Source organism: Rattus rattus, chromosome 1 (genome assembly GCF_011064425.1).
Source record: "Rattus rattus isolate New Zealand chromosome 1, Rrattus_CSIRO_v1, whole genome shotgun sequence".
NCBI lineage: Eukaryota > Metazoa > Chordata > Mammalia > Rodentia > Muridae > Rattus > Rattus rattus.
In genome coordinates this window covers 203710605-203736083 of record NC_046154.1, presented here as the reverse complement: position 1 = coordinate 203736083, position 25479 = coordinate 203710605, and the positions used below count along the sequence as shown (strand labels likewise).

Below are 25479 nucleotides of genomic sequence, written 5' to 3'. Positions count from 1 at the left end.
ACAATTTGGGAATGGTCCTCTATACTCCCCATGCCAGAGAAGATCCAAAGTGGGAAAAAAATTCTAGTTGTCTTAGCCTTTCAGTACTAAATGCTGAATATCCTCTGTGCATTTGTTAAAAGAAGTTTTGTAATCAAATTACCCTGACTCAATCTACATTTACTACTTAATATTGATAGACCCCTAAATAAATTAAATTCTTTACACTGGAATTTCATTGACCATTACATTCAATTAAGCATTTCAATCACAGAATAACCATGACAGGCCTGTGAATTAGTATATCTACAAACCTTGGCTCACTATCTGGAAAGAGTAATAATAATTGCTGATAACTAATAATAGCATAAGGAAGCTACCTATGAAGAGTTTATCATAAAATGCATGAGCAAGACACATGAACTGAGAAGAAAACAACTGCTTGCTGTGTGTTAACATCTGTCAGTGCAATAGGATCTTTGAGAATGGGTAGAGATATTGTCATTCCCATAACACGCTCTCTCGAAGCAGACTATTACAATTTTATGAAAGTGAGCATTCCTCTTGATTCTTTAATTTTGAGGTTGCTTAGAAATGAGTTTGTTAGAATTCTGTACTAAACCCATCTGGTCCTGGGCTCTCTTTGGTTGAGAGACTTTTAATAACTGCTTTTATTTCTTTAGGAGTTATGAGGTTGTTTAGATGGCTTATCTGTTCCTGATTTAACTTTGGTACCTGGTATTTGTCTAGAAAATTGTCAGTTTCCTCCAGATTTTCCAGTTTTGTTAAACATAGGCTTTTGTAGTATTATCTGATGATTTTTTTGAATTTCCTCAGATTCTGTTGTTATGTCTCCCTTTTCATTTCTGATTTTATTAATTTGGATACACTCTGTGTCCTCTGGTTAGTCTGGCTAAGGGTTTATCTATTTTGTTGATTTTCTCAAAGAACCAGCTCCTAGTTTTGTTGATTCTTTGTATAGTCCTTTTTGTTTCTACTTGGTTGATTTCAGCCCTGAGTTTGATTTTTTTTCCTGCCTTCTACTCCTCTTGGTATATTCGCTTGTTTTTGTTCTAGAGCTTTTAGGTGTGCTGTCAAGCTGCTGATGTATGCTCTCTCCTGTTTCTTTTTGCAGGCTCAGAGCTATGAGTTATCCTCTTAGCACAGCTTTCATTGTGTCTCATAAGTTTGGGTATGTTGTGCCTTCATTTTCATTAAATTCTAAAGAGTCTTTAATTTCTTTCTTTATTTCTTCCTTGACCAAGTATCATTGAGTAGAACGTTGTTCAACTTCCATGTATATGTGGGCTTTCTGTCCTTATTGTTGTTATTGAAGACCAGTCTTAGTGCATGGTGATCTGATAAGATACATGGGATTATGTCTATCTTCCTGTATCTGTTGAGGCCTGTTTTCTTATATGGTCAATTTTGGAGAAGGTGCCATGAAGTGCTGAGAAAAAGGTATATCCTTTTGACTTAGGATGGAATGTTCTATACATATCTGTGAAGTCCATTTGGTTCATAACTTCTGTTAGTTTCTTTATGTCTCTGTTTAATTTCTGTTTCCATGATCTGTCCATTGATAAGAGTGGAGTGTTGACATCTCCTACTATTATTGTGTGAGGTACAACATGTGATTGGAGCTTTAGTAGGTTTCTTTTATGAAAGTAGGTGCCCTTACATTTGGAGGATATTTAGGATTGAGAGTTCATCGTGGTGGATTTTTTCTTTGATGAATATGAAGTGCCCTTCCTTATCTTTTTCATGACTTTTGTTTGAAAACCGATTTTATTCAATATTAGAATGACTACTTCATCTTATTTCTTCAGACCATTTGCTTGGAAAGTTGTTTTCTAACTTTTTACTCTGAGGTACTGTCTGTCTTTGTCTCTGAGGTGTGTTTCCTGTATGCAACAAAATGTTGGATCCTCTTTACATATCCAGTCTGATAGTCTATATCTTATTGGTGAATTGAGTCCACTGATGTTGAGAGATATTAAGGAATAGTGATTGTTGCTTCCTGTTATTTTCATTGTTACAGGTGGAATCATGTTTTTGTATCTCTCTTCTTTTGGTTTCTTTGCAAGGAGATTACTTTTTTGCTTTGTCTGGGATGTAGTTCATACCAATACTGTCAAACTATTCCACAAAATATAAACAAATGGAACACTACCGAATTCCTTCTATGAAGCAACAATTACGCTTATACCTAAAGCACACAACCCAACAAAGAAAGACAAATTCAGCTCAATTTCCCTTATGTATATTGATGCAAAAATACTCAATAAAATCTTCACAAACTGAATCTAAGAACACAGCAAAACAATCATCCATCATGATCAAAGTAGGCTTCATCCTAGGGATGCAGGGATGGTTCAATATACAGATATCCATCAACATAATCTACTATATAAACAAACTCAAAGAAAAGAAAAACATGATCATCTCATTAGATGCTGAGAAAGGATTTGACAAAATTCAGCACCCCTTCATGATAAAAGTCCTGGAAAGATCAGGAATTCAAGGTCCATACCTAAACACAGTAAAAGCAATATACAGCAAACCAGTAGCCAACATCAAACTAAATGGAGAGAAACTTGAAGCAATCCCACTAAAATCAGGGACTAGACAAGGCTGTCTACTCTCTCCCTACTTATTCAAGATAGTACTAAAGTCCTAGCCAGAGCAATCAGACAATGAAAGGAGGTCAAAGGGATACAAATTGGAAAGGAAGAATTCAAACTATCACTATTTGCAGATAGATATGATAGTGTGTTTAAGTGACCCCAAAAGTTCCACCAGAGAAATACCAAGCCTGATAAACAACTTTCGCAAAGTGGCTGGGTATAAAATTAACACAAACAAACGAGTAGCTTTCCTCTACTCAAAGGATAGACAGGCTGAGAAAGAAATTAGGGAAATGACACCCTTCACAATAATCCCAAATAACATAAAATACCTTGTTGTGACTCTAACCAAGCAAGTGAAAGATCTTTGTGACAAGAAATTCAAGTCTCTGAAGAATGAAAGTGAAGATCTCAGAAAATGGAAAGACCTCTCATGGATTGGCAGGACTAAAATTGTAAAAATGGCCATTTGGCCAAAAGCAATCTACAGATTTCAATGCAATCCTCATCAAAATTCCAACTCAATTCTTCATAGAGTTAGAAAGAACAATTTGCAAGTTCATTTGGAATAGCAAAAAACCCAGGATAGTAAAAACTATCCTCAATAATAAATGAACTTCTGGAGAATCACCATTCCTGACCTCAAGCAATATTGATAAAAAGAGCAATAATGATAAAAATTGTATGGTATTGGTACATAGACAGACCAGTAGATCAGTGGAACAGAATTGAAGACCCAGAAATGAACCCACATACCTATGGTCACTTGATCCTTGACAAAGGAACTAAAACCATCCAATGGATAAAAGATAGCATTTTCAACAAATGATGCTGGTTCAACTGGAGGTCAGCATGTAGAAGAATGCATATCAATCCATTCTTCTCACCTTGTACAAAGCTTAAGCCCAAGTGGATAAAAGATCTCCATATCAAACCAGATACACTCAAACTAATAGAAATAAGTGGAGAAGAGTCTCAACCACATATGCACTGGGGAAAATTTCCTGAACAAAACACCAATGGCTTATGCTCTAAGATCAAGAATCAACAAATGGGATCTCATAAAACTGCAAAGCTTCTGTAAGGCAATGGACACTGTTGTTAGGACAAAACGGCAACCAACAGATTGGGAAAAGATCTTTACCAATCCTACATCTGATAGAGGGCTAATATGCAAAATATATAAAGAACTGAAGAGGTTAGACTCCAGAGAGCCAAATAACCCTATTAAAAATGGGGTGCAGAACTAAACTAAGAATTTTCAGCTGAGGAATATTGAATGGCTGAGAAGTACCTAAAGAAATGCTCAACATCCTTAGTCATCAGGGAAGTGCAAATCAAAGCAACCCTAATATTCCACCTCACAGCAGTGAGAATGACTAAGATAAAAACTCAGGTGACAACAGATGCTGGTAAAAGTGGAACATTCCTCCATTGTTGATGGGATTGCAAACTGGTACAACCACTTTGGAAGTTCAGTCTGGAGGTTCCTCAGAAAATTGGACATTGCACTACCTGAGGACCCAGCTATACTACTTCTGAGTATATACCCAAAAGATGCTGCAACATACAACAAAGACACATGCTCCACTATGTTCATAGCAACCTTATTTATAATAGCCAGAAGCTGGAAAGACCCCAGATGACCTTCAACATAGGAATGGATACAGAAAATGTGGCACATCTACACAATGGAGTATTATTCAGCTATCAAAAACAATAACTTCATGAAATTCATAGGCAAATGGATTGAACTAGAAAATATCCTGAGTGAGGTAACCCAACTACAGAAAAACACACATGGTATACACTCACTCATAAGTGGATCTTAGCCCAAAAGTTCAAATTACCCAAGATATGATTCACAGACCACATGAAGCTCAAGAGGAAGGATGACCAAAATGTGGATGTTTCACTCCTTCTTAAAAGGGGAAAGAAAAATGTTCATAGGAGGGGATATGGAGGCAAAGTTTGGAGTAGAGACTGAAAGAATGGCCATTCAGAGCCTACCCTACATGTGGCCCACATATATACAGCCACCAAGACTGGATAAGATTGGTGAAGCTAAGAAGTGCATGCTAACAGGAAGCGGATATAGATCTCTCCTGAGAGACACAGCCAGAGTACGTCAAATACAGAGGCGAATGCTGGCAGCAAACCACTGAATTGAGAATGGGACCCCTGTTGGAAGAATTGGAGGGAGGATTGAAGGAGCTGTAGGGACTTGCCACCCCATAAGAACAACCATGCCAACTAACCAGAACTCCTAGGGACTGGACCACTACCCAAAGGCTATACATGGATGGATCCATGACTCCAGCTGCATATGTAGCAGAGGATGACCTTGTTGGGCACCAATGGAAAGAGAGGCCCTTAGTCCTGTTGAGGTTGAAGCCCCAATGTAGGAGAATGTAAGCTTGGGGGTAGTGGTGGGAGTGGGGGATAGAAGGGGAATATCCTTATGGGGGATGTGGATGTGGATGGGTTAAGGAGCTTGTTTCCACAAGCAAGACTGGGAAGGGGAATGACATTTGAAATGTAGATAAAAAATATCCAATAAAAAAAAGAAAAGAAAAAAGAAATGAGTTTGCAGGCTCCAAAAGGGATAGGAATTCCACAGGAAGACCGACAGAGTCAACTTCAACTAACCTGGACTCTTGGGGACTCTCAAGAGACTGAACCACCAACCAAAGGATATACACTGGCTGGACCTAGACCTCCCTGCACATATGTGTCAAATGTGCAGCTTGGTCTTCATGTGGTTCCCGAACAACTAGAACAGGGCCTGTCCCTAAAGCTATTGCCTGTACTTGGGATATGCTCTTCTAGCTGGGCTGCCTTGTCTGGACTCAGTGGGAGAGAATGCACCTAGCCCTGTAGAGACTTGAAGTGCCAGGATGGGGGTGGGAGCACTCAGAGAAGAAGAGTTGGAGGAGATGCAGGAAGGACTGTGGGAGGTCCTTCCAGGAGTGGGGCAGTGAGCCATATGTAAAGTGAATAAGTAAAGAAATAAAACTAAATTAAAAAAAGAAATGTGTATCATAAATATTAGTGGCTAGACCAGTTGTATATGTATATTTCTAATCTTCTTGTGAATGTTTATGGGTCTGTGTCGCTATCAAGCAGAATCATTTTGATGAGTGTTGCACATAAGAATGTTTATTGATAGATCTAAAAATTGTGTGTTTATATATAGATATACGTTTATTATGTAATAATCCTTACTTATAATCATTAAATATATGATGTTCAATATACATATTAAACATTGTGATTGCATGAAGAATACATTGATTTTAAACATTCAGATTTATCGACAAAAATAAATAAGCATGCTTAGAATGTAATCATTCCTAAGGCTGTCCAAAAAGGACATTTTTGTTTGTGAAACAATTCGTGGTTAAGAAAAGGCATGTATTTTGGAGAATGTATGCTTTTCTTTCTTCGTTCTCTTTCTTGTTCTTAGAACAAGACACCTTGTTGATATGTCAAACACTCAGGCCCCTTGTGGGTGGGATTTCTTTCAATGTTAGGTGTCTCCTCAAGTTAATATTAAATATCTCAGGATTCTTTCCAAAAAAATGTCACAAATTGCAACATACCCTTAAGTTCTATTCACAGATCAGAAATACTTTAGGAAATCCCTATCTGTTAATGTTAAGAGGTAAAGAGTTTGAACTATTTCTTTAAAAAAAAAGATAAAAAATAAAGTAAATCTCACTGTGCTAGAAAACGATTACAGATGATATAACTATACCCACACAGAATATCGTTTCAGTAAGGTACAAGGTTTAAAATAAGATTAGCTCATTAAGATTATGATTTTCACTTTACCTTGACTGCAATCTTTGTAGAAATGACAGAAGTCTCCTCACCTCAAAGGAGCAGCAGCAGCACTAAGCGTCTGGGCTTATGGGCGCCCTTAATTAATAGCAGCAATGAGGCAGGAAGCGTTGTGTGAGATCAGCTCCACCCGTGCATATCTGTGGATATAAATGTCTAACTGTTTGCCACACATCAAAAAACAAATTGTGATGTCTGGCTTAAATCCAAGTGTGTATTCATTCATCCTAGGCAAAGGTACTTATGAATATAGTAGCGAATTATGCCTTTTGTCTATGAGACATTCAGTCACCACCTGGAAAATGGAATTCGAAATCTAAGAGCTGGGAATGTATTGATTGGTTAGTCCTGGTTATTGATGAGCACTTTGGATTTTCTAGGTTTACCATTTACCGTAGCATCTATCATCATTCATAAAACGGCCTTCACTATTTCCTCCTGTAGACTAGAGTGCACTGAGGATCACAGCGTGCTTATTATTCTTTTCTTCATGTAAGTCAGCTGGCTTTACCCCGAGAGTTAAGCCAATGATGTGGTCAACTAAATTTGTTTAAGCTGAATTAAACAGGGTCATTTAACTAATTTTGAGAAAAGAAACAAGGAAAGAAACCTATAAATCATCAACATCTGAGCCAGTAATTAACGATGGCCAACTTATTCTGTTTGTCTGTTTCTTTTTCACTGAAAACTATTGTAATTTAGCTATATGTCTTCCAAAGAGAGTGCTCATTTCCTAGATAATAGTCAGTTGAAGTATCATACAATGTGTGATATTTTTCATTGTTGTTCTTATCGCATCTTGGAGGGACTGTTAGCACACTAAGAACACAATTCTGTTCTTTGCACCCCTCTTGGTCATTTTTCCTTTATTCTCATTTCCCAGCCCTACAGTTTTGGAATATCTGTACGATATTGTCTTGTTACCTTTTCTGCAGCCTTATGTACAAAGTTTTATATTGTTTTTGAGTTGTTTGAACTTTACATTTTAACTACTTATATTTGCAGGAAAGAATGTAAGTATAATGGTAACTGAATTTATAGATATTTTAACTTCATCCACATAAATACTCTGAAATGCAGCATGATCAGATGCAGCAAATTTCGAAATTGTAGTATAGGTTAAAAACTTACTTTTCTAGACCATGTGGCACTCACTTCCCTTAAAGAGATACCCCTTATTTCAGGTAAAATGTAACTTTTAAATTGCAGAAGAGATGTCAAAGGAAATCATCTCTACGTTGGCAGACTGTAGCATAGACTGACAGCAAACCTGAGCCCATTTAGGTGGCATTAGCATTTTGTACAACAGAAAATACGGTTCACTAAATTAAATTAAATTAAAACACAATGCTCTGATGTTTAGAAATTACATTTTATAACACCTAAGACAGTTTCTCTGCACTTCATTAAATATGCATTATTTTGATGGTCTTCATTGTGTTTGGCTATTTTATACTTTCACATATATTCACACAAATGCATTGGAAAATATATGTTAAACAGATTATGTAAGTTATTCCTGAAGCTTCTTCTCTCTGAGTCTCCACACCAAGGCCTCAATGTCCTCATTGCCAGGGAGGTAAGACGGCCTCATACCACTGACACCTTTATCCAAGCAGGTACCCTCATTCTGTAAGCTTTTCTGCTGCTGCTGATTTCAAGGCACTATGAGAACTGGTCACACAAAGAACCTTTGGGTGAAGTCAGGATTCATTTTCATATTCTTCAAAATGTGAACGATTGATTATTAATGCAAACCATGGAATGCCATACAGAATCCAAATCCTTAAAGCATGATAGCTGTCCTGTTAATGTCACTGTTGCCATGTGACTCACAAAAATCAGCATTTTTCCCCATGGATTCATGCAAATATCTGGCCTCTTCTCCTCGTAGTCCCTGACTCTCACAGCGTCTTCCCCTATTTCCCCTTCCCTGAGGGGAAATCACCCCATCATGGCATGTCGAGTCTCAGCAGTGTTAGGCACATCCTCTCCCACTGAGGCCAGACAAGGCAACCCAGTAGGCGAACAAACTGAATCCACAGATGGGCAACAGATTCATAGACAGCCCCTGTTCCAGCTGTTGGTAGCTCCATATGAAGACCATACTGCACATCTGTTACACGTGTGAGAGGTTAGGTCAAGCCCATACTTGGTCTTTGGTTGGTAGTTCACTCTCTGGAAACCCCCAAGGGTCCAGGTTAGTTGACACTGTTGGTCTTCCTATGAAGTTCCTATGTCCTTCAGAGCCCCCAATCTTCCCACGACTCTTCCACAAGACTCAAGTTCTGTCTAAAGTTTAGCTGTGGGTCTCTGAATCTGCTTTAGTAGCTGGTGGGTGGAGATCCTTAGAGGACAGTGATGTTAGGCTCCTGTCTGCAAGCATAACAGAGAATCATTAGTAGTGTCAGGGATTAGTTCTTGCCTGTGGGATGAGTCTCAATTTGGGCCAGTCATTGGTTAGACATTCATTCTTTGTTGCATCTTTGTCCCTGCATCTTATAGGTAGAATACATTTTGAGACAAGGATTTTGTGGATGTTTTTCCATCCTTTTCCCTCTACTGGGAATCCTGCCTGGCTACAGGAGGTGGCCACTATGGGCTCCATATCCCCAACTGTTCAAAGTATCAACTAGGGTCACCCCCATAGACTCCTTAGCTGCCCCTCCCCAGCCCAGGTCTCTGGCATGTCCTAGAGAGTCCCCTTTCCCTCTCTCACCATTAATTTCTGTTCTCTCTCAACTGCTCTTCCTACTTCTCATCCTCTCACCATGTTGCTCTTCTGATTCTCTCTCCTACCCAGTTCCCTTCATCCAACCACTTCCTAAATCTTTTTCATTTTCCCTTCTGAGAAATTTTCAAGCATCTTCCCTAGGGTACTCCTTGTTATTTTGTTTCTTTGGGTCTGTGGATTGTAGCATAGTTATCCTGTCCTTTTTGGATAATATCCACCAATACATGAGTACATACCAAATATTTTCTCTTGTTTCTAGTTTACTCCATTCAGGATATTTTTCAGTTCTATCTATTTGCCTGGGATACTCATAATGTCCTTGTTTTTAATGGCTGAGTAGTATTCCATTGTACATATACGCCACATTTTCTGTATCCATTCTTCACTTGAGAAACATCTAGGTTGTTTCAAGTTTCTGGCTATCATGAATAAAGCTGCTATGAGTACAGTTGAGCAAATGTACTTGTGTGAATTGTGGAGTATTTTTTGGGTATATGCTCAGAAGTGGGATAGCTGAAACTTGAGGTAGAACTATATTCCTAGTTCTCTGAGAAACTTCCAAATTGATTACTAGAGTGGTTGTTACAGGTTTGCACTCCCACCAGTGTTCCTCTTTCTCCACATCCTTGCCAGCATCTGCTGTTGCTTGAGTTTTGGTTTTAGCCATTCTGATGATTGTAAGATGGAACTCAGAGCCATTTTGATTTGCATTTCCCTGATGATGGATGTTGAACATTCTTCAAGTGTTTCTCAGCCATTTGAGATTCTTCTATTTAAGAATTCTCTATTTAGCTATATATTCTATTTTTATTGGGTGATTTGGGTAATTGGTAACTAAATTCTTGAGTTCTTTATATATTTTGAATATTATTCCTCTGTCAGATGTAGGGTTCATGAAGATCTTTTCCCAATTTGCTGGCTGCTGTTTTGGTCAGTTGACAGAATCCATTGCCTCACAGAAGTTTTACAGTTTTATGAGGGTCTGTTGTGGTTTGCCCTGGAGTTATCTGTATTTTGATGCTAATTCCACTGCCCCAAGGATGGCAGCCTAGTCATGTACTCAGGACTCAGGTGACTTCACCAGAACCTTCTCCCCATTTAATTTGTAAAACACAGGTGAGATCAGGTACAGTTTAGAAAGAGGCCTGTCATTGAATGAGAAGGACGGTTGGGTGGGCAAAAAGGTTGAAGGAAGAGGAGGAGAGGGGAACAGTGAGGAAGAAGAGAGAGGAGGGACAGAGAGAGAGAAGCCTCAGCAGAGACAACATGGAAGCTGATGTTAAGATTCAATGCTGTACCTTTATAGGTTGTTATAAATGTTCTTAAGGGATGAATGTGTACAGGGCTTTGTATGTTTAGGTTGGCAATTATATCTTATCAATTGGATCAAAGGTTATTATGTTATGTGATCCTTTGTGTAGTGATTTAAGTTTAAGAGAATGTGTGGTGGCTAAAGACACTGGGCCACCTTGGAATTGGGATATGTGTTTCTGGCAAGATATCTAGCAGGTATCTTGGGGCACTGGGGTGATGGACCTAGTGGGGAATAAAAGACTTTTATTTTTTATAATTTTACAACAACCAGGTTCCATTTATCAATTATTGATCTTAGTTCCTAAGATGTTGGTGTTCTGTTCAGGAGGTTGTCTCCTGTACCAATGAATTCTAGGCTATTCCTTAATTTCTTATTTCCATTTAGTGTATCTGGTTTTACATTAAGGTCTTTGTTCTACTTAGATTTCAATTTTGTGCAAAGTGATAAATATGAATCTATTTGCATTCTTTTAAAAATCATTTTATGTTTATATTTCAAATGCTATCCCCCTTCCAGGTTTCCTCTCCACAAAGCCCCCATCCCATTCCCATTTCGCTTTGCCTCTATGAGGGTGCTCCTCCACCCACTCACTCACCCCTACCTCACCCCTCTAGCATCCCCCTACACTGGGGCATCAAGTTTCCACAGGACCAAGGACCTCCACTCCCATTGATGCCAGATAAGGCCATCTTCTGCTACATATGTAACTGGAGCCATGGATCCCTCCAGGTGTACTCTTTGGTTGGTAGACATTCAGTTAGACAGGCCCCATTTATTGAAGATAATTTCCCTTTTCCATTGTATGGTTTGGGATTCTTTGTCAAAATCAAGTGTCCATAGGTATATGGGTTTATTTCTGGGTCTTTGATTTCATTCTACTGATCAATCTGTCTATTTCTATGCCAGTACCATGCAATTGTTATTACTATTGCTTTGTAATATAGCTTGATGTCAGGGATTGTGATACCTCCCAAAGTATTTTTTATTGCCAGGATTGCTTTGTTTTTCCATATGAAATTGAAAATTATTTGGTTAAGGTCTGTAAAGAATTCTGTTGGAATTTTGATGGAGATTGCATTGAATTCCTAAAATACTTTAGGTAAACTGGTCATTTTCATTGTTTTAATCCTACCAATCAAAAAGCACGGGAGATCTTCCGATCTTCTGATATTTTTCAATTTCTTTCTTCGGGGACTTGAAATTCTTGTTAGAAAGGTCTTTCACATACTTGGTTAGAGTTACGCTAAGGTATTTTACATTATTTGTGGTTATTGTGAAAGGGGTTGTCTCCCTGATTTCTTGTTAAGGCCATTTTTCATTTGTGTAAAGGTGGGCTATCAATTTCTTTGCGTTAATTTTGTATTCAGCAACTTTGCTGAAGGTGTTCATCAGCTGTGGAGATTCTCTTAATATATATTGGGGTCACTTATGTATACTATCATATCATCTGCAAATAGTGATACCTTGATTATTTTTTATTTCCAGTTTGTATCCCAGTGACTTTCTTTAGTTTCTTTAGTGACATGTCTGGGATTGCATATGTGATCTCTTAGAGACTGTAAAACATCTTTCTAGGGCCTTCTGGGTTTTAAAGTCTCTGTTAAGAAATCTTGTGTGATTCTAATAGGTCTTGCCTTTATTTGTTATTTGGCCTTTATCCCTCATGGCTTTTAATGTTCTTACTTTGTTCTGTGCATTTAGTGTTTTATTATTATGTGGCTTGTGGCCTTTCTTTGCTGGCCCATTCCATGTGGTGTTCTGTAAGCTTCTGGTACATTTATAGGCATCTAGTATTTTTTTAGGCTAGGGAAATTTTCTTCTTCAGTCTTGGTGAAGATATTTTCTTGCCCTTTTTAGCTAGGGAATCTTCTTTTCCTCTTATTCTTAGGTTTGGTCTTTTCTTGGTTTTGTGTTAGCCAATTTTTGCTTTAGCATTTTCTTTGGCATATGTATAAACTTCTTCTATGATGTATCCTATGCCTGAGATTCTCCCTTCCATCTCTTGTGTTGGTGGTCCTTGTGTCTTATCTGGTGGTCATTGATGACTGGAGGCATCTGCAACAATCAGCATTTTAAATGAAGTGTGGGCCTGACAAATAGCTCAGAGGCAGTTCTAGCCATAGGGAACCTGATACCCTTTTCATCAGTAACATGCATATACCCATGCATGTGTTTACCTACACAAGTGCATGTATACACAGACACACACATACTGCACACAACACGTACTGCACACAATTTTAAAAATAAAACTCACAGACACTTATTCATGAGCATAGACACATGCAAAACATGCACACACATAAGCATGCACACACACATGTACTGCACATAATTTTAAAAATAAAAACTTAAAACTAAGCACCAGTAAAATATAATAAAGAACAGTCATATCTGAGTATAACTAACAACTTAAGCTTCAGTTAATAACTTATGTGCTTATACACACATTATTTCAGAAATGTAGACTAAAGTTTTGTATAATTCCTGGATCTTTTATATCATAATTCACTATCATTCTAAAGATGCTTGAGGCCTATTAACTATGTTCCATTGAAAACTTTTGCATTACATTTGATTGTATTAGTCTTACAAACTATCTTTGTTAAATGTTTCTCATTTATTTTCATGTGCTTTTAATATGATTAAAAAGTTCAACAAGGTAGTGGCTTAGTCCTGGAAGCTCTGGTTGGTTGGCATTGTTGTTCATATGGGGTCTCAGGCCCCTTCAAGCTCTTTCAATCCTTTCCCCTGGGCTCCAACTGTATAGGTAGCAATGAATAACCTAGTAAGGGCACCAGTGGAAGGGGAAGCCCTTGGTCCTGCCAAGACTGAACCCCCAATGAATAGGATTGTTGCAGGGAGGGCTGTAAGGGGAGAAAGATGGGGAGGGGAACAGCCATATAGAAGAGGAGGGGGCGGGGTTAGGGGGATGTTTGCTTGGAAAGTGGGAAAGGTAATAACAATTGAAATGTAAATAAGAAATAACCAATTTAATAAAGATGGAGAAAGGGAAAAAAATTTCAACAGGAACAGGGGCAGTAGACTCACTTGCTGCTCTTGTAGAGGACCTGAGTTCAGTTCCCAGAACTCACATTTGGCAGCTGTAACACTAGCTATAGGGAATCTGATTGCCTCTTCTTGTTTACACACACAAACACACACACACACACACACACACACAAACACACAAATACACACACACTCATACATTACAAGCACATATACACTCACACTACACACAAAATACACATATACACACTGACACATAGCCATACTGCACACACAGACATATACAGACATACAACCTATGCAAACCCACATACACATACACATTCTACGCACACAGACACATACACACATGCAAACCCACACAGACACATGGATGTACAATATACGCAGACACACACAAACACACACAAAGAAACAAAAACTCACATATAGGTACACACTCAACACAAAGACACACATACGCACACACACAAATTAAAATTAATCTTAAAATGACTTCCCAGCTGGAGGTGGCAATTCTTATTTTCTAGTTCCATATAATCAGGCCTTTGAAGACAAGAAGATCACCCTGATCCTGGGCTCCCATTTCCTGTCTCAGAAAAGCAATGCAAACAACAGGTAAAAACAAACCAGTCGACGTGATGTAGGTTCATGTATTACATGGGAACTGACCTCTTTTGATCACTGAATTTCACTGTCTCACCTCTCAGAACAAAGAAGTCTGAAAGATAAATCTTTGACCCCTTCAACTAACATTTTCCTAATCATCTGTCTACCTCAGGTCCCATCAGTAGTGTGTTGGTGAATAACTATGGCAGCAGGCCTGTGGTGATAGTAGGAGGATTACTGTGCTGTACTGGAATGATCTTGGCTTCTTTCAGCAGCAGTGTGATAGAACTTTACCTCACCGTCGGCTTCATTGGAGGTAAGCTAGGTTCTGCCTTCATCTGAACTATATGAAAAACCTGAACAAGAAACGATTCTTAATGTTTTGTCCTGAGTTTGGTTTTAAACGCAAGTCTATTCTATGGTATTTTTATCTGATAAACATTTAAATTCTCCCCAGAGTAGGGATAAATGATTTTCAAAAGTTACAATACAGTTATGCCCGTGTCATCCTGTAGGAAATGGCAACAGTCCTGATTAGTTTTTGGCTTGGTCATGTTTTCCTCTTGAGTGAGATGAGGCAGTAGTGTAAATACTTTCTAGTACAACAACTTCCCTTATAAAACAGGTTTTTATTTCTATTTAGGCTTCCCGACTTATCACTAATGGTAAAAGTGGTGTCAAGTAGATATGCTGGGACAACACTCATTAAACATCCAAAATAAAATTCCTGTCAACTATGCTTTAATGAGTGACAGAGAGAGCTATTTAACCTTTCTCTTGTTGAAATTACATGCTTACAAATGCTCACACAGACCTTAGGAATGGTATCATTGTGCCTTATGAAAGAGTCCCTTTAACTGAAAAGGACCTAAACTGTATGTTTGAAGACACCATTTTTATTTTCCTTATCAATGAATTTTATTTAAAAAAATCTACGTTTTATATTTTAAGAGAAAATGGGCTCCTGGATAATAAAGGCTAAGTTAACATTTTCCCTTTAGTTTTGATTTTTTTTTTTCCAGAGCTGAGGACCGAACCCAGGGCCTTGCGCTTGCTAGGCAAGCACTCTACCACTGAACTAAATCCCCAACCCCTCCCTTTAGTTTTGAATTGAGGTTAGTCTAGATTTAATCTTGTAAGCCATTTTCTGAGTAAAAAAAAATAGGCTTTAGAAGCTAATGAATAACAGACATTACAATACATGTCTGTTGTACTACATTATAATATTATATATTATATATAGTATTATGTAATATATAATGTTACAAAACCAGCATAGGGGAAACTGAGGCAAGAAATTTTGAGTCTAGTGATATTTTGGACTGCACAGTGAGTTGTAGACCCACCTGGACTATATACTAAGAGCAACAAAAGTAAAGAAGTACAAAAACAGTAACGATCATCAGTCTTGGCAGTTGTCACCTCTCCGTGTGACTCTGGCTTTTAATATGACAAAACACCTTTTTTCATATTCTAACTATCAAAACCTAAGTATTCCATATCAAAGCCATGGACTGTTGTGGAAAAACTGCCCATACTCCGTGTACAGACAAGACAAAGAAGGCGAGGTAAAAACACCACTGCTGTGATGTTCCCATAACATCATTAACATCATTGCCATTCAGACGCAATTACATGTGTTTGGATCTTGGTGGCCTTGGTTTTCCTACAGTGTGGTGTTCCCAGAACAAACAACTGTGTGATCCTTTTAGAATCAATCAGGGTGAGGTGTTTGAGGTAAAATGTCCTTTCTGCAGGGAAACAAATAAAGATAAATGAAATTTACTCCCTGGGTTCTTAACTCAGCTTCCTTGGCTGACAAGAAACCTACGAGGATCTGCTTAGCTACACCACTTCTCCATCTCTCAGTGGTGCGCTTGAGGAAACGTTAGAGACGGTCTTCCCCTTTGTCCTGAAAGTGTGGTTTTGGTCCTTTCATAGCTTTCAGACAGAATTTTATTTTAGAAAATGTCATCAAGGGTTTGATTATCCTGTATGTACTGTTATATATCCCAAAGAAGTGGGCTGAGGGATTCACACCTTAATCATCCTTTAGCAATAGAATAGTATCACTAGTAATATGGCAGAAGAGATGGTTTACACAAATCAGTTCATATGCTTTTAAAAGGACTATTCATCCACACTGATGAATAGGATCACGTCTGTGTGACCTGCAAGAACCCACACTGCCGAGGATCTCAGGGTGGGAACTTGGCCCCAAAGAGTCATCTAAAGCTCCTTAAAATAAAATACACTCCAGACTCAGAAAAGGAGGTCATTTTTAGTTAACCCATGGTTAGCTCTTTAGATAACAAGTTCAGAATGTGGTGGATGTGTAATGAAATAATGGCATAAACTTATTTCTCTGTTTTATTATTGCATGATATTGAACACGATATCTGTGAGGAGGTAGAATTATTCAAAATTGTGACTCTTTTAGTCTGTGAATAATTCATTTAACTGAAATAGCAGAGCGCCCACATTTTCAAATCTCACAAATCTAGTCCATTGATCTGCATTTAAATATATATGAAAAGGAAGGAATCAATCTATCTGTGGGATTATACAATTCTGATTAAGAATTCATAATTTATCCCTCACTATAGCCTGTTCTGTGGTGTTTCTTTCATACCCCAGTAGTACCTTATTTCTGTGCCTTAAAACAAAGGACTCTGAAACATTCTTACCATGATTAGTTATGAAAACCAATTTAGGTGGGTTTTCTTTGTATAGTTACATTTCTACATATACACCTCAAAGATCACAATGTCCTGCTAAATGTTCTGATTGTCTTATATACAGTTATAGTGGACATTTTGAGGAATTTCTCTGATGAGTGACATAATGTGCTATATTGTTTTCTTTCTCTCTTTGCCTTGTTCTTCCTTTTGTGTTTTAGGTTTAGGATTAGCATTCAACCTGCAACCAGCCTTAACAATAATCGGAAAATACTTCTATAGGAAGCGACCCCTTGCAAATGGCTTTGCCATGGCTGGAAGCCCTGTTTTCTTAAGCACACTGGCTCCCTTCAATCAGTTCCTATTTAACAGCTATGGCTGGAAGGGGAGTTTTTTGATTTTGGGAGCCATATTTTTGCACTCCTGTGTGGCCGGGTGCCTCATGAGACCTGTCGGGCCAAGTCCACGTGCTGTGAAGTCTAAAAGTAAGGTTGGCTCAAGACAAGATTCAAGTACGAAGAGACTCAGTAAGGTATCAACAGCAGAAAAGATTAATCGGTTTTTAGATTTCAGACTTTTTACACATAGAGGATTTTTGATCTACCTGTCTGGAAATGTTGTGTTGTTTTTAGGGATGTTTGCCCCTATTATATTCTTGGCTCCGTATGCTAAGGACAAAGGAGTGGATGACTATAATTCAGCTTTCTTGCTGTCTGTGATGGCTTTTACCGATATGTTTGCTCGGCCTTCGATAGGATTAATAGCCAACACTAGCTTAATCCGTCCACGAATCCAGTACTTGTTCAGCGTGGCAATCATGTTCACTGGCATATGCCATCTCCTCTGCCCCCTAGCCCATTCCTACACAGCTTTGGTGGTCTACGTTATATTTTTTGGAATAGGATTTGGAAGTATTAGCAGTCTCCTCTTTGAATGTCTTATGGACCAGGTTGGAGCCTCCAGGTTCTCCAGTGCTGTGGGGCTCGTCACTATCGTGGAGTGTTGCCCAGTTCTTTTCGGCCCTCCCCTGGCTGGTAAGAATATTTCTTATCAAGGACAGCAGAATCATAGCATAAACGTCTGTGAACAAGTACCTTACCTGTGGTGATGAGTGTGCTTTATTAGATGATTAACGTGTGAATAGCAATGGTTGCCTAAAAGACTAGAGAGGTTATGCATCTGAAAAAAAAGGTCTCAAAGTAGGTTGATTTAATCAAAAATTTAAGATCTTGGGCTTACCAAGTTATGGGCTTAAGTTATTATCATTGATATGGTATGCAGGGGCGAAGGAGAGTACATTAGAATTCATGTTCTTGAGTATGTAATTTTCGCTCCATATTTACAAATGGCAAAGTTGAGATGCCGAGTTTCAGGACCTTCGATGATCTTAGAGATGCCTGTGGAAGCATCTACTCTAAACTTCCTATGGAGGAAATAAAGTACCTGTAGGAACCACTAAAACAATGTTAAGAAAATGGCCTGATATTTCTTTAAATAATTTTTTTTTGGTAAGGAAAGATGCAAGGGGGTTAGAGGGACAAGGACAAAATGAAAAGATGAGAAGAAAAACCAGTGGGAGAAAACAAATGGTTAAAATAGACATTATAGAATCACTGGGTTTTGTTGACCTTCCTGTGGATTTTGTGGCTTCCCTTTGAAATATATTGAGAATATTCCTGGAAGGAAACTATGGTAGACAGTTCTACTAATTAAGTTTACAATATAAAGGTAAATAGAAAATGTTTTCCCTGCTGGATTTAAGTTAAAACCTTCTTTAGTGTTAGATTTTAAATGTTTTTGGTGATGACCATAGTAGTGGTGTTACTGGTTAATTGTGGTAGAATCATTTCTAGCAATTCCTGTATGTGTATCATGAATACTGAGCTCATTTATTTAGGTTCTTCGTCTGTTCCCTCTTGTTCAGAACCCTGATAAGTAAATTTTCCACCACTTATGGGTGACGCTTACTCAAACAAGCTCACCGAACCATGACTGGTGCATTACAAGTGTTCCTAATTAAACCAGAGAAATTTTACACACACACACACACACACACACACACACACACACACACACACACACACACACACACACACACACACACACACACGCAGCCAGGCCTTATTTTGGTAACTATAACAATGAAAATTTATTTAAAAAACCAAAGCAATCCATAGTTCCCAGAGCACTGGCTACTTAATCACTTCATAGTCACAATCAGAGAGATAGCACAGATAAGCCCGGGATGAGAGTAGTGAAGCCATTAAAGGACGATATGAAATCCTAATGGGCCTTTTCAAAGTAAGGCCAAGACTGGGAAGAGAGGAGAGAGTGGGGCTGCAACTGGGATGTAGCATGAATTACAAAAACAACAAAACAAAACAAAACAAAAAAAAAACCAAAACCATAAGTTATGGAAAGAGAAGGGGAAAGCAGTAAGCCGGGGGACTTAAGACTTCAGAACTACCGGCAAGTTGTCCAGCAAGCTCAGCAAAATGCAGCTTTAATTTCTGGGATGCATAGGAAGCATTGTATCTGGTCTGGCAAAACCATAAAATGTTCTAAGTTAGAAGGCTTTGAGATCTTGGTCTAGTTGTCAGTCGATTGAAACATAGTACCCCAAAGAAATGGGAACTTTCCCAGGAGTGTCATGCTGGGAGGAGGTAAAGAAGCCATCCAGAAAGGAACTTCCTCACAGTTGTGACTACCTTAGAGGATAAAACTGAAACCCTTGAAGGATAAAACAGATAGTGAAGTTCAGTGGTTGGTGATCATGCCTTGACCTGAGTCGGATGAGAAGTCCACAGCCTTACCACTCTGTGTAAGCTCTGATTGTTTCTCAGGACCCAAAGATGGAATTAGAGGCCTTTGTGGAATTCTTTGTCCCTCTTCCTAAGGGGGTCACATTGAATAAGCCTTTTTCCTGCCTTTCACTAAAACAAAACAATACAAAAAAATAAATAATAAACACACAAACATGGAAAATGATATAAATCTCAAATGTCTGATATAGATTAATAAATACCTATGAAACCATGTTCCTATATATTTAAAAAACCCTTATTTATATTCCTATGTACTAATATACAAACACGTGTATGCCTAATATATCCTGGTTATCATATATACCTTGATTATATTTTATTGGCAGAAATAGTTTTCAGTACGTGTGATATACTGGTACAAGTTCATCCTGTAAATATCTAAATATATTCAGAAATGTCACGTAGGATATTTTCTATATTAAAGTGTAATTTGATACTTAATTTAAATAAGAGGAATACAGTTTGTCTGAGGAATTTTTTTCCATTTGTTATGTTATAGTCTTATCATGCCGTCTTAAAGGATTTTCTTTGTCTTGTAGGTAAATTGCTCGATATAACTGGACAATATAAATACCTGTACATAGCCAGTGGGATAGTCGTGTTATCATCAGGCATTTACCTACTGATTTGCAATGCTATAAACTATAGACTTCTCGAGAAGGAAAGGAAGAGAGAGAAAGCAAGGAGGAAGAAATCAGCCTCGCAGGCATCCAAAGAAATGGAGGCTTTGAGCAGATCTAAACAGGACGATGTTACTGTGAAAGTTGCCCATACACACAATCCCCCCTCAGACAGGGACAAAGAAAGTAGTATTTAACAAGTCTCATCTCCGAATCAGTGTTCACAAATTCAATTATGAGTTTCTTTGTGTTTTGTTTTTTTTCAACGAACTGCAAAGGATTTTAGCTGCAACAAAAGATCGCAAACAGTAACGAAACTGGTATCTTCCTCAATGACGAACTAAAAATCAGTGCTTTAATATTTGTTAAAGATGGTTAACTTTTGAGATTGTGCACATAGAAAATCCACACAGCTGCTTATCTGCACACCAGAGCTGTGATGAAAATGAATTTTTTTTTAAATCTTCTGCCAACTTTTACTTTTAGCTATAGAATGAGATCTGCATCCCAGACCCCGGCTGACCTAAGCACAATTCAACATTAATTCCACATAACTACCCTCTTCAAGGTTCATTTTTCATCGGATACTAAGTCATGAAGTGAATTGAAGACAATCATTCTTTCTATTCAACACACAAAGAATTACACATGTAGCCACGCAAACACTGAGTAATGGGATATCATAAAGAAATAAATGAATTTGAAAAAGTTATTATCATAGTCATTTTTAAGTCAAAGGAAATAAAACTCTGGAAAGTGGGAATGTAATATATTTGTGTGCAGTCATGCAGTGTGGATTAAAAATAACAGTCTATGTTGAAAATTCAAGTGTTATTAACTCAAAACAAGCTAAAGGGGAAACTATCTACATGGGTAAGTTTGGCTAAAAACCAGACAGAACTAACTAGTTTTCACCATCAATCTGCCACATTTGTGCCTATTTAATCCACATACCTGTGTGCACTGTTTCTTTGAGAGATTGCAATTAGTGCTGGGTGCCAGACAGTAGAACCCCTTGATGAATTTCTGGAATTCATACCTAACACATAAATTGTCTTAAAAAAAGTAGCGACGCTGAAAAATCAGCTGAATCCATTGACTTTAGAAGCATCTTAAGTCATGATGTATATCTTTTGATGACTTTTTAAAAACTGGGCTCAATGCAGATTTAATGGTGTGCTGAACTATCCAAGCCAAATGAATTAGAAGAGCTAACATGTTTAAGTAGACTAGCTTGTATTTTTTTTTCCCAGCACAAAGTAGTGACATAAGCTTAATTTCACAAGTAATGCACAGGAGTAGAACTGACAAGACCAGGGGTCATTTCTAATCCCACTAACAATGACTTAAAATTCTTTACTACAATAAACAAAACGAAAAAACAAACAAACAAACCAAAAAAAAAAACAAAACAAAACAAATGCTGGCCTTGAATTCAGTCCCAGAAGATATGTCGTGGTATAAAAGAAAAAGGGGAAACACTTGAAAATTCTGCCCTCCATTGATTGGACTAACCATCACTGAGAATAGAACCCAGAAGCTGGGTCGTGTCCCCAGGATACTTCTATCAATATAAGCTGTGGGGATGGACAGGTATGTAGTTTATGACACAATAGCAGCATGGAGGAAAGTTGTTGCTCAAGTCACTTTAGTATTTTGCTTCTTTTCCAACCCAGTGTCTAGAATTCAAACATCATTCTTATGACACTCTTTGAGAGGTTTGTATTTTCCTATTGTGTACATAGCAACTGAAATTAAATATATGTCTCATGTCTGGTTTCACTTTCTGATAAATAGGAAAAATTTAATGCTTTATTATGTCACTCTTAAAATGTCTTCTTCTTCTTCTTCGTCTTCTTCTTCTTCTTCTTTCTCCTTCCTTCTTCTTCTTCTTCTTTCTCCTTCTTCTTCCCCTCCCCTCCCCCCCTCCCCCTCCCCTCTCCCTCTCCCTCTCCCTCTCCCTCTCCCTCTCCCTCTCCCTCTCCTCTCCTTCTTCTTCTTCCTTCCCTTTCAATAGAGGTGGGTGCTATTCTTATTTCTTAGAAGACTCTACCTAGACAACACATTTTCATGATGTTATCATTCAAGGTTTGATTTGCCCAATACATTTATACACTGCTTCATACCTGTGGTTTATAGGTTTATATTTAGGGAACAAAATAGGATTTGGGTTATCAATTGCTTCCTTGAATATGGAAATATTTCTAATTTTCAATTCAATAGAAACAAGATGTGCCAATATTGTAGAGAAATCCAGCAGGGCAATATGTGAAACCATATGACTTTCAAACAGGTTCCCCCATTTTGAATGACCTTCTTTATATGATTATTTCCTTCATAACCACTTCTGTGTGTCCAAAGAAATCATCCTAGTCAACCACAAATGCTTCCAATAAGAGTATCTTGCACTGTTTGAAAATACATTTGAAAACCATTATACCAACTAACACAACAGGAGGAGAGAGGCAGTAAGTCGGTGAGCATGGGATCTGCAGTCAAAGTTCGTGTGCTCTACTACCTGCATGAAGAGATGCTGTTGGTGGATTCCAGTGCCTTTCTTTTTCCCTGGGAAGTGGTGATGCCACCTGCAGATGGATCAAATCAAAACCAAATTGCGTTTCCCTAGTTGTTTTTTGGTTGTCTTGATTCACTTCATTTGCCATGGTTTTTGCATTGATTTTCTTTCTTAGAAAAGAGGGTGGAGGGATTGCAGAGCACATGACCGGATGTGTGGCATCATGCTGCAAATGTGACATGAGTGTGCGCATCTGTAATGGATGGGTCCTAAGTTAAGCCATGTCTCAACTTGAGTCAGTAACAAAATCATAGTAGAAAAGAATCCAGTCATTTGCTTTTACCAGTGCAATGCCTCTGTTGAAATGTTTGCTGCTTTAATGAGATCTTTCAAAGACTGAGGAAAGAATACTGGCCTAAATCATGTGTCCCTAATCACCCAAGTAGGGGAGGAAATGTCACTGTCATTTTTGTCTGCAACTTTAGGGTTAAATACATCCCTGACACCAAGGAACAACAGATTTTAGATGTTCAAGACAAGAAACTAGATTGATATCATTAAAATGCCCACTACATCCCACTGATCACCTCAAAACTATACAAAAGGAACTATAATACTCACAATTTATGATCGTTAGCTAGCTTACATATTTTGTCATTTTTGTTAAACATCCCATATCTTTTGCTATTTATTTCTTCATTGTCCATAGACATTTAAGTGGGTATGGACTTGTTCTGGCCTAGTCTTTCCAAATCTTTTTTGAAGAGGCAAGGGACTAGAAAACATAGCATTTCCTCAATATAAATTCACAGGACTCACAGGCTTCCCCTTTCCCTTCTGTGTTCCAACTGCCTTCCCTCACACAGTCACATGCTCCACCCAGACAACAGAAAATAAGCAAAACAGTTCAATCTGGTATGTTCAAAAGTACGCTATAAAGGCATAACATATCTACTCACTTGCTTCTACCCCTACAACCTGACAGTATGGAAAACTATAAATATAATTGTATATGCATGTTATAAATATTTGAAATTACATTTACCAAAAGAATGCCTTATAAAGAAAAAAACTCATATATGATTTCTAATCTTTAATAAAATAAATTATCCCAAAAGTTTGGCTCAATTTCTTGGGAGGATGCAAATTAGAGCAGGGCTTAAGAGATCTGTGACATGAATTTTGCCTACATAATACCTTTGAATATTTAAACCAAAGAAGTTTAACTTGATAAAGAAATCATTAACTTAATACAATAGAATCACACACACACACGCACACATGTGCAAGCTCAGGAAATGTTAAAAATAATGTATTGTTAAACCAAATTTTAATCTTTAGTTTATCGCAAAGCAAGAAAAGTCCCTAAGGTTATTCACTCAACTTCCAAATACAGATGACTGTATCCTAAGCAGGTAGAAAGACATATAAAAGAGTAAACTTCCTGTTAGAAATTAGACCTAACTTCAATCTGTATAATGATTTATTCTATGTCCGTTAGCAATTGTAAGGAAAACAGTAACAAATTGCCTGCTTCTCTTAGCAGTTTAAATGATCTCAAATGATAACTATATAGTATCTGTGTTTTCATAAAACCTTGCCTCATATAAATGATGGCATGTTTATATGACCCCTGACGTTGGAACAGAAGGAACCATTTTTTTAAATTACACATAAACTCTATTCCTATATCTGTTGCCACCGATAGGTATAAACTGTAAACTATAAAACTTCAAAACATGCTGATTTGGATTCTAGTGACTATCCCATTTATTGGATTGCCTCAGATATCAAGAAGTGTTTGTGAAAGAATTCATTTCATTGGGACAGTATATGCTTATGTTCACTATTTGAAAATAGAAACACACCCTACATAACTACCTTTCGACTTCCTCTTAGTGTGCTCCTTGTTCCATGGAGAACAAAGCTGTTACTGCTTTTGTAGTCTTCTCTTATAGACTCTTCAGAGAGCTAATGCACGCCTCCTTGCTTGAGATCAATCTCAACCCACCATTTTCTGCACGATGTCCTCAGTGATACAGGTACCCTTTTTAATTTGTGATTGTCAAGAATAGCTTCTCTGAGGCAGTATGTACCTCAGGTCAGAACTTCACATCCTCACGCATGTTGAAAATGCTTCTGACTCTAGGCCTGAGAGTGCTAAGAATGGAAAGGTATTGGTGGTCTTAAAGACTTCTTTCAAATGTGGGTGTTCTTTTCCATATGCATGATAAATACATTATTGAATCGGATTGACAATCTAGGAAAATAAATCAAACTGTCCTTGGCACTTACCTTCTGGAACTTTCCCAATTCTCTGAAAGTGCCTTAGGCCTTCAAGAACTAGAATTAACAGTAGTGCACCATGGTGTTGTTAATATAGTGGAGCCATCGATGCAGATCCACCACCACCATTGGCAGTTATGTCACTCAGATAGTTTTAAAGTCTTCCACAATATCATCACTTTTACAGATTTGACTTCTGTGTGTCCATGTGCTTCTGCATGTTTGAGAGCACAGATAAAAAGCCAGGAGACACATGGCAGGAACTCTCATGTAATAAAGCAAGTTATTTCTATTAACACGCTTCAATGAACAATGTGCTAAGGCCATCATTTTTAACATGCAAACTTTAGTCTTTGAGTGTTCATACCCAGTAGAATTTGCATCTTCACACAGTCTTATAAGATTAAGAGTTCTCGTCTTGCTTTCTTTGATACAG

General features: G+C 37.9%; 1 protein-coding gene across 5 annotated transcripts in view; it reads left to right on the top strand.

Annotated features, from left to right (window-relative positions):
- The window catches only part of Slc16a7 (solute carrier family 16 member 7), a 153733-nt gene extending 132668 nt beyond the window's left edge, over positions 1-21065 (top strand). For all 5 annotated transcript variants that reach the window (XM_032913358.1, XM_032913367.1, XM_032913342.1 and 2 more), the window contains 3 exons: positions 14292-14435; positions 17019-17831; positions 20162-21065. In XM_032913358.1, coding sequence (XP_032769249.1) covers positions 14292-14435; positions 17019-17831; positions 20162-20439 — 1235 coding nt within the window. In that variant the 3' untranslated portion in view covers positions 20440-21065. The remainder of the gene's footprint in view (positions 1-14291; positions 14436-17018; positions 17832-20161) is intronic.
- Positions 21066-25479: the final 4414 nt, after the last annotated feature.